At 36.3% G+C, this 13,270-nt stretch overlaps 1 protein-coding gene across 1 annotated transcript; it reads left to right on the top strand.

Moving 5' to 3' along the window:
• The first annotated feature begins 3,407 nt into the window (after window positions 1–3,407).
• On the top strand, window positions 3,408–8,669 carry LOC109070541 (fibronectin-binding protein A-like). Its single transcript, XM_042764663.1, has 8 exons — window positions 3,408–3,602; window positions 3,694–3,996; window positions 4,081–4,380; window positions 5,649–5,702; window positions 7,465–7,518; window positions 7,655–7,747; window positions 7,859–7,905; window positions 7,990–8,669. Exons 2-8 carry the CDS (start codon window positions 3,900–3,902, stop codon window positions 8,623–8,625), a joined length of 1,281 nt encoding a protein of 426 aa, XP_042620597.1. The 5' UTR covers window positions 3,408–3,602; window positions 3,694–3,899; the 3' UTR covers window positions 8,626–8,669.
• Window positions 8,670–13,270: the final 4,601 nt, after the last annotated feature.

Here is a 13,270-nt window from a genome sequence, read left to right as displayed (position 1 = left end):
TGTTAATGCGGCAATCTTGAACGTGTTTCTTTTGAATGTGTAGACACGTGTTTGAATATGTAATATTTTTTAAAGCAGGCTTACCTCTAGATTTACCCATATATTAATTCTTCTTCTTCTTTAGCCCATATATTGCTTTACTGATATCTACTGTGTAAGAGTAAATTATGTTACAATGTAAATCAAGACTTTTCTAGCTGAGAAAGAAAAAACAAAAAGGAAAAGACAAATCATGACGTTAGACTGACACCACACACAACCTGCGACTGCATTATCCCTCATGAGCAAATATAAATTGTGATGTTTTCAAACACACATTCCAAAATACAAATACAACTTTAACTGACATATGTCATCACTGTTTCAAAACGTTTCAGTGAACCCATGAACTTTCAGTGGGTTTTTACCTGATTTCAAGTCAGGTTTCTAAATTTGTAGACATTTTTAACTGACATACTGTATTTGTATGATAAAAAAGGCCAAATTGTTTCTAGAACTTTTTATTATAAGACTCAGCGAGTCCTTCATAAAACAAACAAAACAAGCCCTGCTAATTAATAAAACATCACATATTATAAGACACTTCGTATTTAATTGTTTTAGTTGACTTGTTAATTGCATTTAATAGATTACCATTTCTATAAAGCATTTGCAATTGGTCCCATATTTTCTGTGTCATTTACATCATACACTGAATCACCACGTGGCATTTACAGCACACACCAAAAAAAAAATCATTTTTCAAAGCAATCGAAACAACAAATCACCCCATCAAAACAAACAAACCAAATGTTTCCCCATCATTATTAACAGATGGGTGATGATTTTGATCTCCACTGGTCATGAAAGCAGAAGTGAAAGGACATGGGATCCATAAATAGACTGTAATATATCAGATGCAAATAGCAAACAGCAGAAGAAATTAGAAATCTCTTAGATCTCATGATGAATCTCAGTCAATTTCTAGGCCTTTCACAGCATCAAATACATATAAAATTCCAACTGTATGTTTAATCATGTTTTAAGATAATGAATGTCTAATATCTTAATTCATGTCAGTTTTTTCTGTGTTTTCATTGATGAATGCAGCATGAAGCTATAATAAATGCCTTAAAACCATTAAAGCCGTTAACACAGTCACTCTGTGTGCATACAGTCTGTGTTTGTGTTCATATATCATTGTGCCATTAGTCTTGTGCGTTATATTCTTATACAGTATGTTTCTCTGCATGTTTTCAGAGTCTTTCACACATATGATCACACTTAATGCCCTGTTTGTGGGTGGAACTGTTCAGAGAAAGAGGAAGCAAAAATGTGAGAGGAGGATGTACTTTTAACGATAATTTACATTCATACATTGCATTGAAGGTATTTTGTCAGTTCTTGCTTTCTCTGGACTGTGATCTGATCTGTTTTTTTCTCTGAATATCAGTGAGACTGAAGTCAATCCGGAATGAGAGCCGCCATCGTTACCATCATCATCATCACTCTCTGTCTGATCTCAGGTCAGTTCTTTACTAGTCAGTCAAATAATGCTTTCAATTATACAGCCCAGATTGAAAATATTAATTAACCCAGAGCAAATGAACTTGTGTTTGTCAGATCAGGTACTTTGTTTCAGAGTGACTGGCTGCACTGGAGGGAGTGTAATGTTCAAGTGCAAGACTAATGATCAGCATAAAGGAAAGTACTTCTGCAGAGACAGAGACTGTAGGACAGGCATCAGTACTGAGACTCAGCACCGCTGGATTTATGATGGGAGATTCTCTCTGTATGACGATGAAAACAGCAGATTCTTCACAGTGTTTATCAGGAACCTCAGCAGAGAGGATGATAGTGATTATACATGTGGAAACAATCAGACATGGAGTCATGATGTTACGTTAGTGGTGAACAGAAGTGAGTATGATACTTTACTACCTACTACATTAAGTATTATATTTTTATTATAGTACTGTTTAAAGGTGCACTACGGAAAAAAAAATATTTAGCAAATTCATAAGTGTTCAAACTGCCTCACTGCTTTATAATAATTCACAACAGTATAATAATGATTAATAATCTGAGCTGACAAATGTCAGGGTATTTTTTTATGTCAGTCATATGAGGTTGTCTGTAAACGGAAATAAGGCCCGTCTACTATGTACATATGACTTACTTCTTCAGATGCATTTTTTTTTTCTGGGTATATGCCTTGATATAGGATGACATTTCTCTCAGATTTTGATCATGGGCAACCCTACACAGACCTAAAAACAATCACAACATACGTTAAAAAAGAGAATGCAATATTTTATGTCAAACAGAGATGGCGATAGAGAGGCCAGAGTTCTCTAGTGCACCTTTAATAATACTAATAACATTTAAAGATTTGAGTGCATGTCACAATGGTTTTGTTGAAATCATTTTCAGCCTCTTCTTCTTGTGGGACGTCTGTTCTCCAGACTGCATATAAAGGACAAACAATCACTTTCCACTGTGAATATGATCATACATTTCAAACACACACCAAAGTCTTGTACAGAGTGAACGGAGCTCCTGTCCATGTGCTGAACAGCTCACAGTCATCACAATCATCTGAGAAGAAGTTCATCCTGTCTGACAGTCACAAAGATCATTTTAATGTGACCATCAGAAACATTTCTGCAGCATATGATGGAGTTTATTTATGTGGAGTGGAGAGATACGGATCAGATAAACCACCTTCAGACACATCAAAGACTCACATCACCTTCATTAAAGAGATTCATCTGAATGTTTCTGGTGAGTTTAGATTCTTTTTGATTATAAAATCCTTACAGCTCTGAATAAAAAATGTAAACCCCTCCTGACTGTTAATAATGTAATAAATTGATGAATAAATCTCGTGTTGCAGGTCAATTAACTTCTGTCCAGGTTCAGGCCTACATCAGTAAATCAGTCTTCATCACATGTAAATTTCCACAAGAATTCAAAGGAAACAAGAAATTCATCCAAACACATTCATCACAGACGATCTCTGTTGATGGACAGAATCAGTGGGTTCTTCATGATAAAGTGCACATGTATGATGATACCAGTGAAGGAGTTTTGAAGGTTTTTATCAGTGATTTAACTGCAGCTGATGAAGGAACGTACAGATGTGGAGTGAATATCACTGACGGTCATCTGTTCACTGAGATCACACTGAAGATCAGTCAAGGTAAACTTCTGTCAGGAGCTTGTTTTTGGACACTTACTAGCAGTTAAAATCATTTGATTTTTCATATTATTATTGTTGTGTTTAGTTGATCACTTTAATGCATCAAGTAAATCAGCTGCTATTATTGGTGAAAGTGTGAACCTCACCTGCAATTACCCTGAGAAACACCAGACCATCAAACACTTCTGCAAAGAGAACAAGCAGAAGATCTATGAGAACATCTGTTCATCAGAGAAGAACCGCTTTGAGTTTTCTGACAGTGCAGCAGGAGTTTATACAGTGAGCATCAGTAATGTGAGCCTGACAGATGCTGGAGTTTACTGGTGTGGAGCAGAAACCAGACACACGCATCTGATTTCTGTTTCTCTCACCAATAAACACGAGCTGACCTTATCCAGTAAACCTGAGCTGACTTCATCCAGTATGTACAGTGACCACAAACCATGCAGTTCAATAATACATGCAAGTATTGTAGAGTGTATGAAGAGTTCTCTATTCTCTTTGACTATCAGAGCCTCCAGTGGTCAGACGTGAAGGAGATTCAGTCCAGATCAAATGCTCTTATGATGAAAACTATTCAGCAGAAGTAAAGCATCTGTGCAAAGGAAAGTGTTTCACTCCAGATGCTCTGAAGATCATTCAATCAGATGAAGATCATGATAAAAACCCAAAGATTTCAGTAAAGAACGACACTGAACTCAATCTCTTCACTGTGAACATGACTGAACTGAGAGCAGAGGATGCTGGGAAATACTGGTGTGCAGTGAAAGACACGTTTAACCTTCCCCTTGAGCTCATGATCGTCATGAAGGAAGGTGAGGATGTTTATTTGGGAAGAATCTCAGTGTTTCTGCTCATTCTGTAATCATACTCATCGTATTTAATGTTGTGCTCTTCAGTCGTCACTCATGAAGCGTCTGTCGGAGGATCAGCGTCCATCAGCTGTAAACACATCAGGAATCAAAATCAGAGTGTTTTCTGCAGAGGAGATCAGCCCGATATCTGCATCAGAGACGGAGTTCGTGTTTCATCAAATAAGAGAATAAACAGCAGATTCTCTCTGACTGAAGAAACCTCTGCTGGAGTCTTTACTGTGAACATCAGCGATCTGACAGTAGAGGATTCTGGGAAATACTGGTGTGCAGAGGAGAGCTCTGGGTCCTTCATATTCACTGAAGTTCAGCTACATGTGACCAGAGGTAAAAGACTCTTTCATTAAATAAATCATTAACCATGAAATTAAAATGAACTTTCTTCAGATGAACACAAACATATATTTTGCAAAGTAGTTTTTTTTGTTTGTTTTTTTGTATGCACTGAAAGTCAGTGTTGTTTGGTTGAACATCTTGAGGACAAGTCAATGAAATGATGGCTTTAAGAATGCACTTTAAAGAAACTTTACATAATTTTCCATGTTGATTTTATTATTTTTATTTTTTAACAGGTGTTTTACCTGTATTTTGCATTATTCATCGCATTGTGTTGTGTTTTAAGATTAAATAAAATGTCAGTAAACTTAGCTGATAATGTCATGGCAGAAAATTACAGCACTACTGGGTTTTGACAGGGTTTTTTCTACCAGTGTGATCCTCTTTTGGGTGAACTGTCCTGTTAAAGTAACTCCTGATGTGTGTGAACAGAGTTTCGCACCAGCTCAAAACCACAGACAACAGCAAGCAACAAAACCTTGTGTTTGAGCAATACTGGCTGCTTCTTTCATTTTTGTTTTAGTTTAGTAAAGTGCAGAAAACAAGCGTTTGACTGCTGTTGCTGCATTTTTATTTATTTTTTTACTTTTATTTATTTGTGGAGCACAAAAGATGAGAAAGAGACAAAAGATGTTTTTTGAATTTTCACACCGCTCTTTTCCATACCATGAAAACACATAACTGATCTAAACTTAAATTATTTTGCTCTGAAAAGCTCTTCTGTGCTTGCACTTGTTCAGTGTAACACATCACTGTTTCTAACCAGTGATCAAGTATGTGTAAAATATGAATATACACAAGTGATTTTTGTTAAATAATGATAAATGTGTCCACTGGTTCCTCACACAGCTTCATAAGAGCTTACAGAAATGATTAATGTACTTTGCAACATTAATACTGTTATTGAACTGAACTGATCTGAATAATCACACTATCGTCTTCTGTAGAGCTGATTTACAGCTGAAATTGAATTTGATTCATAAATGATGAATTGTATAACCTCAACACAGTTTTTTCCTCGTTGTTACGGTGACGCTGTGTTGAAATCTGTAGGCCTATTGTATAAAGTGCTATAGACATAAATCTGACTTGAACGAGTCTCAGACATGAGTTTGACATCTAGTTACTGTCTGCTTTCACTCTACAGATTTTTTTTTTCAATCTGTCACATTTTGTTTCACTGAAAATCTGAGTAAATAATGACAACCTGTTCCTCTAAATTATTAAACCATCAGTGCTCTATGACTGTGTATTTGCAGAAATGTTGACATCTGACACCAAAAGAGAAACATCCCAGAATAAAGACAAGCCTGGTGAGTCTGCTTCTCAGCTGGAGTTGGACGTGATATTTACAGTAGATCAATATGAGCATCAGATGTACAACATGTGTAAGAATAAAAAATATTATTATTATTATATTTCTTTTTTTTTTTTTTTTTTTTTTAGAAATGACCTCATATGAAACCAAAAACAAAGCAGTCCAGGAAACGGAAAAGACTGGTAAGAGCCAGCAACTCTTTTTCTCGTTATGATGGAAAGCTCTTATGTTCTTGTTGGTGACACCAAACCTCACTGTTTCTCTGTTTTGTAAATAATGATAGCAGGTGTATGCCAAGTATGAATATGCACAAGTGATTTATTTTTGTTTTAAAATAATGATAGATTTGTGTCTATGGGTCATACAGCTTAGGAACACTTAAAATGAGTAACGTGAGACTTTTTAAGTTTTTTTTTTTTTACCATTTTCGGAGATTCCAGAAAATAATCTCCAAACAACCACATTAACTGTTTTATATAATTAGAGTAAATTATAGAGCCCCCCAATTCTTTTCTTGGGCACCCAGGTTCTAGTGATGTGTCCTGACATAACTAATCACTGATCACTTTACTTAAATGAAATGTTACGTGATGGTCTTTCTGATAAACTGTTAATGTAAGTTCCAAAGGGCAAGTTCTTAAAGTCCACCTGCAGTCAAATATAGTATCCCTTAAAATCCTTTGATGATCATAAATACAATTTTTTTTCTTGTGAAAATAATTTTCTCATGCTGTAAAATAGCTTGAATGTAACTCTACACCCTTGCCGCATTTACTATACGTGGATCTATGTATATGCAAATTAGCCCCGCCTCCACTCAGTCACACCTGCCAACGGCTCCTGATCACTGATCTGTAGTAAACGTGAAACAATGGCATACACGGATAATGACTGATTAAAATATGTTTTTACTAGCGGACAACTACAGTGCAGTAACATTTGTTAAATTGGTATATTTTGCATGCTAGTGATAGAAATCTATCCCTTGACGTGATAGGTTATTGAATTGTGACGTAGCAAACCGAGGACTGTTTCAAACCACGTTTCCATCACAGCCTTTGGGAAACTACAGTTTTAAAGAGAAAATACTCAGCAATGGTGTTGATGGTGTTTTTCACTAAAGTGGGACTTTAACAATTAAGAATTTATTTAACAGAAAATGTGATTAAAAGAAAAAAATAATTTCAATATAGAGTAAATGGGTTAAATTTAATTTCACAATATGTGTTTTCTTTTATAAAAATGTTTTAATAAAAATACCTTAAGATCTTCTCAGATCAGAAATCTCAATACCTGATACTTGAATAACAATACATAACTGGTATCTGTAAGAAACAGTAATACACTTCACTTGTGAGATATAGTGCAAAACAGCAGCAATCAGAATGCAAACACAAATGATTCAACTAAATAGCAGTAATGTGCCCCACAAACTCAGTTTAATCTAGCTAGACTACAAAATGTTTATGAAATCTGTTCCTCTAAATTATTAAACCATCAGTGCTCTATGACTGTGTATTTGCAGAAATGTCGACATCTGACACCAAAAGAGAAACATCCCAGAATAAAGAAAAGCCTGGTGAGTCTGCTTCTCAGCTGGAGTTGGACGTGATATTTACAGTAGATCAATATGAGCATCAGATGTACAACATGTGCAACTTGTAAGAATTATTGTGTGTGTGTGTGTGTGTGTGTGTGTGTGTGTGTGTGTGTGTGTGTGTGTGTGTGTGTGTCTGTTTTATTTATTTATTTTTAAGAAATAACCTCGTCTGGCACAATAAAGGAAACAATCCAGGAAACAGAAAAGTCTGGTAAGATCCAGAAACTCAGTTTCTCAGTTTAAGTTGAAAGTGATCTTACAATACAAACATGAGCATCAGATGCATGCATGTGTTTGAATGTCGTGTGCTCACCTTATTTCTCAGTGTTCTCTTTCTGTGATTTCAGGGTTTTCAGTGACAGCTGTGGTTTCTGTGGGTTTGATTCTGCTGGCTCTGGTTACAGTCTTACTCTTATTCAAACTGAAACACAACAGACACGGTGAGTCACAAACACGCTACTGAACGCTCAGTCTCCGCCTGTCAGAAATACACACACGGTTCAAATCATCTCTCATTTTCTCAGTCTCAGATGCTTCTCTTGTTCACACAGACATCATCTCATCATCAGACAGAAGAGAGACAGGAGATCATGAAACAGTGAGATTCAGATCTACAGCTCAATCTGTGAAATGTCTAACATGTATGTTGTTCTTCATGAATTGCATATTTTGCTTCTTGCAGGCTCAAGAAGAGATTCAAGACGCCAGACACCATTCAGACTCAGATCCTGAATCAACTCCTCTCTATTCGACAGTTCAGTTACCCACAATCCCCTCTGACTCACAGACTCCAGTTTACTCCACAGTTCAGTTACCCACAATCCCCTCTGACTCACAGACTCCAGTTTACTCCACAGTTCAGTTACCCACAATCCCCTCTGACTCACAGACTCCAGTTTACTCTACAGTTCAGTTACCCACAATCCCCTCTGACTCACAGAATCCAGTTTACTCTACAGTTCAGTTACCCACAATCCCCTCTGACTCACAGACTCCAGTTTACTCCACAGTTCAGTTACCCACAATCCCCTCTGACTCACAGAATCCAGTTTACTCCACAGTTCAGTTACCCACAATCCCCTCTGACTCACAGACTCCAGTTTACTCCACAGTTCAGTTACCCACAATCCCCTCTGACTCACAGACTCCAGTTTACTCCACAGTTCAGTTACCCACAATCCCCTCTGATGGGCTCCTGTACTCTTCCATCAGTTTCCAGAAGCATGAAGAGTCTCTCAGCGACGCTACAGTCAGATTCAGTAAAGAAGAGATTCACTCTGATTACGCATCTGTCAATCACAGCATCACACCTAATTAATATTTCCAGTGGATTTTTTTTTTTTTTTTTATACACAACTTGAATCATGAAAGATGACAGAATGACAGTAATTCAGTTTCACTGAGCGAGTCATCAGCCAGCGACACCTACAGGTCACTGTAAAGAAGTTGAAATGTTTCTGTGACTGAAGAAAACATTGATATCTATGTGAAATGTTGAAGTGAAATGTGAAATGAAGACAGAACCTTTGAGAAGACAGGTCCTTTAATCTTGTCATTTGTCTGAAGAGCAGCATTATGTACTGAGCATTAAGCTAATGTGTGATGAGTGCTCGTGTTCAAGGAAATATTTGTAACTGCAAAGTTTATCATGATAATTGTACTTGATGCCATACATTTTTATTTTGCCATACAGTTTATTTTACTAGGATGTGATGTGTATATATCATGCAGACAATGACTCGCTGGTTTTAAATGTATTTTATAAATGAGTGTCTGTGTTCTGCTCTGGAATCATATGTTTGTATTATTCTCATATTTTGAATCAAAGCATCTGCTAAATGAATAAATGTTGTTTGTTTCCAACATCAGTCGCTGATGGATCAATACATAAACCCTAGACACACACGACCCAAACACTCTTACTTAATGCACACAATGTTAGTGAAGTTAAATACTGACAAATCAAACCCTAACTCATAGAAGTCTTTATGTTTCCAAAACGCTGGAGAAACTCATCAGCAATCAAATGATTATATTTTAAATGAAATCATGGTTTCGTCGTACACTGATGTTCCTCACAGCTTCGTCTTTATGCTGCATTTGATGTGAAACAATCCTGCAGCCGTTTTCATCGATCGTTCAGATCCAGATATAAAGCTGCACTGGCGTGTCAGACCTTTCTCTGTGTTCGTTTGTTAATGACATGTTTTCATGTTCAATAAATTCATCCATTTTTGAGCTTAACAACACTACATGATGAGAACATAATCTGATCATATTCTTCTTGTTTATTCTTATCTAATGTGCAAAATGAACACACATTCACAGTAATAAAAAATAAAATATAAAATAAAAATAAATAAAGTTAAAGACTCAAGGGTCAAGTTAAAAGTAAATAAATGTGCCACTAATGCTAATCACGAATCTGGTGACTTCAAATTAATCTTTCAATAAATCATCATCATCATCTAAACCTCTGTAATTCTCAATAAGAGCTTCTCTAGACGTCTGACGGAAATAAAGTTAGTCTGGTTAGTCTTTCATTTCAGTTGATTTCATCTAAGGCTGTGCTGAAGTGCATTCGTACACTGTAAAAAAACTTGGATTCCCCAGTAAGGTACTGTAATTATTACAGTTCTATAGTAAAAGTAATTAAAAGCATGAATTCCTTCACCATCAAATCACTGCCGTTCCATTGTCCAGTCAGTTATAGCAACACATGTATGTGCTGAAACTGCGAAGTAATAGGCACACCATTTAGAGCACTGTACGGGTGCCAACGGGCGATCCGTCAAAGTAACATGAATTTTACAACACTGCAGTTCAGGGTCAGCTATAGACACATGTATGTTAAGTTTCTCGTGATCTGACAGAAACGGTAAAGTCAGTCTGGGGTTAGTAATGAGTGAAGCTGGTAAAGCTGTATTGTTGAAGTTGTTTAAATTTTCAGTTGATTAATGATTCAGTTGAATCTAAGGCTGTGACTGAAGTCAGTTGTAGTTCTTGTGTTTGTCTTGTTTCTCTTTTCTTCAGTGGTTTTGCTCGTTAACAGCAGCTGTTCATCAGTGTCTGAATTCACTCATTAGTTTTCATTCTCCCTGTCAGGTGGTCTATATTAATAAACTCATGTAGGGAATAGTGAATGAGGGTGTAGGGTGTTATTTGAAACACAGCCTCTGAGTGTCGACACTGAACGCTGTTAATTTATGATATATAGCAGCAGGCTACTTTCTCGAAAATGATGAATACAACCCAGAATGCACTGTTTTAAAGAAAAACAGCATGTTACTGTCAAAGTTTTTTTTTACAGCGATTTTTAACAGTGTAGTTCTTTTATTTCTCTTTTTTTCAGTGATTATTATTATTAATAATAATAATAATAATAATAATAATAATAATAATAATAATAAATTTTATTTGACGGCGCCTTTCATAACACCCAAGGTCACCTTACAAGCAAACAAACAATAATCTAAACCACTCTTTACAACAACTTAAAAGCACACATGCATCATAGAAACTGTATAATACAGTACAGGCTAATAACAGCAGGTCATAAAAAGCCTTGGTTAAAAGAAAGGTCTTAAGACAGGATTTGAAAGTATGCAGACTGTTACTATTACGCATTTCGAGAGGTAGAGAGCTCCATAGGCGAGGGGCTGTGAGTCTAAAAGATCTAGCTCCCATGGTAAAGTATACGTGGTGACACAAGGGAGAGTGAATGTGAAGATCTCAGAGTGCCTGGAGGGGTGTAGATATGAAGAAGATCAGAAAGGTATGGAGAAACAAGATTGTGAAGTGCCTTGGATGTGAGAAGCAGAATTTTGAAATCAATGCAGTACTTCACTGGAAGCCAGTGTAGTCGCTGGAGAGCTGGTGAAATGTGCACAGTAGAAGGATTTCTAGTAAGAACACGAACCAACTGAAGTTTATGGAGAAGTTTAGAAGGAAGACCGGTAATAAGAGAGCTGCAGTTATCAATACGTGAAGAAACCAGTGCATGGATGAGAGTTGCAGTGTTGTTCATTGTGAGGGAAGGACAGAGATCGATCGGACGGGCTTCAAATGAAAGTGTGCTATCCAGAACAACACCCAGACTCTTAACCTGTGGAGAAGGACAAATGGCATATTTATCAATATCCACAGAACAACAATCAGATTTGGTCAGAGTAGATATTGTGCCTACAAGTAAGACCTCAGTTTTATTGCTATTAAGATTTAAAAAGTTAGCTGCAAGCCAGTCTTTGATTTCAGCTAAACAGTTGGACAAAAAAGGCAGAGGAAAAGAGTCAAGGGGGTTAGAAGAGAGATACAGATGGGTGTCATCTTCACAGCAGTGAAAGTGAATACAATATTGACCTAAAATAAGAACAAAATGAATAAAATAAATAACTAATAAAAACCATGACCTAAAAACAACCCTGAAAAACACAAGAACTAACCGTAAATACTAAAACAGTAGTAATTAAATAAACTGAGTGTGACCGGAGAGATATGACATAAACCAGGACAGCGGTGTGCCAGTGATCCCAGTAGAAACTAATCTGTCAAGGAGTATCTTATGTGAGATGGTATCACTTAGGTCAAGAAGGACTAGTAGCTATGGTTACCCCTCTGTGCTGGATTCTTGCTCTGGTCAGACTGTTTTGTGTCACTATGTGAGAGTTAACAGCCTTTGGATGGCCTTTACACAATATAATGAGAGTGTCTTTGAATTTTGAAAGTCCACTGAAAACATATCTTCTTATGTTTTGGTCATAGACAATGTAGGTTTAAGATATAGGTTATCTGGCAACATGCCTGAATAAACAAATAAAATAAAGAACATGATTTAAAAAAAAAAAAAAAAAAATGTACACCACACTTTATAAAATGTATATAAAAGTTATTAATTACGTTAATAAAAAGAGGACTTTGAGAGGCTGTGAGTGGAACCCTGTTGTAGTGAGCGCTGAATCACAGCAGAGGGCAGCAAAACATGAGACTGTTCAATCCACCTTGTTGTTGGTGGTGTTGTTTTATATAAAAGTGGTGCAGTTATTTGTTACTTGTGCTGGAGTCTTACAGTATCAGTCGCTTTCAGTTATTTTACCTGTACAAAAACAGGCAGTTATGCCGTTTTATATAGCAAACCATTTTATCTTATTATCAGAATCATAACATACTGGTCTATAGCACAAAGTTTTACCATTTACTGCACTTTGTTATTCTTCTAATCATTTACTAATAACAACGAATGAATCAAAAGTTTCGCACAGTCACAGAAACTAATTTACTTCCACATTGAAAAATAAGGTTAACAGGAGTTTTATGGTGACAGTGCAACTCATATTATCATCATGAAGAATTTTTATTATTATTATTATTATTATTATTATTATTATTATTTATATTAATGAGCTAACATGCAATACAATCATTAACATCAGAAATGCTTCTGCAATGCACTAAACCCTCAACGTTTGTCAAGCGAGATTATTGCGTGAGGTTGTGGGTGATTTTCTCTGAAAGCAGAAGTTAAAGGATGTGAGAATACATTATCAGATACCTGCTAATCTCTAGATCACAGGGTGATATTAATATACTGATGTGTCTTCTGCACTGTGTGTGTTTATCTAGCACATTTCTCTGCATGTCTTTCACACATATCTCAACAGATCTGTCTGCAGTGCAGCTGGGTGGAAACTGTTTTAGAGAATAAGGAAAAATAAATGTGTGTGTGTGAGAGAGAGAGAGAGAGAGAGAGAATTTAGAGAGAGAGAGAGAGAGAGAGAGAGAGAGAGAGAGAGAGGATGTGTGTGTACTTATAATGATCATTTACATTTACATTTCTGCATTCGGCAGGCACTTTTATCCAAAGGGACTTACATTGCATTCAAGGTATTTTGTCAGTTCTTGCTTTCTCTGGACTGTGATCTGATCTGGTTTTTCTCGGAATATCCTGAGACTGAAGTCATTCCGGA

This window comes from Cyprinus carpio, chromosome A1, assembly GCF_018340385.1.
Source record: "Cyprinus carpio isolate SPL01 chromosome A1, ASM1834038v1, whole genome shotgun sequence".
NCBI lineage: Eukaryota > Metazoa > Chordata > Actinopteri > Cypriniformes > Cyprinidae > Cyprinus > Cyprinus carpio.
Note: the sequence above shows the minus strand (reverse complement) of the source record. Positions and strands in the feature narration are given on the sequence as shown.

Bases quoted from the DNA above. Each gene is read 5' to 3' on its own strand.
- LOC109070541 (XM_042764663.1), top strand. From the start codon at position 3,900: ATGACTGAACTGAGAGCAGAGGATGCTGGGAAATACTGGTGTGCAGTG. The intron at 3,997-4,080 runs GTGAGGATGTTT...TGTGCTCTTCAG, and splicing joins CATGATCGTCATGAAGGAAG to TCGTCACTCATGAAGCGTCT. The intron at 4,381-5,648 runs GTAAAAGACTCT...GTGTATTTGCAG, and splicing joins TCAGCTACATGTGACCAGAG to AAATGTTGACATCTGACACC.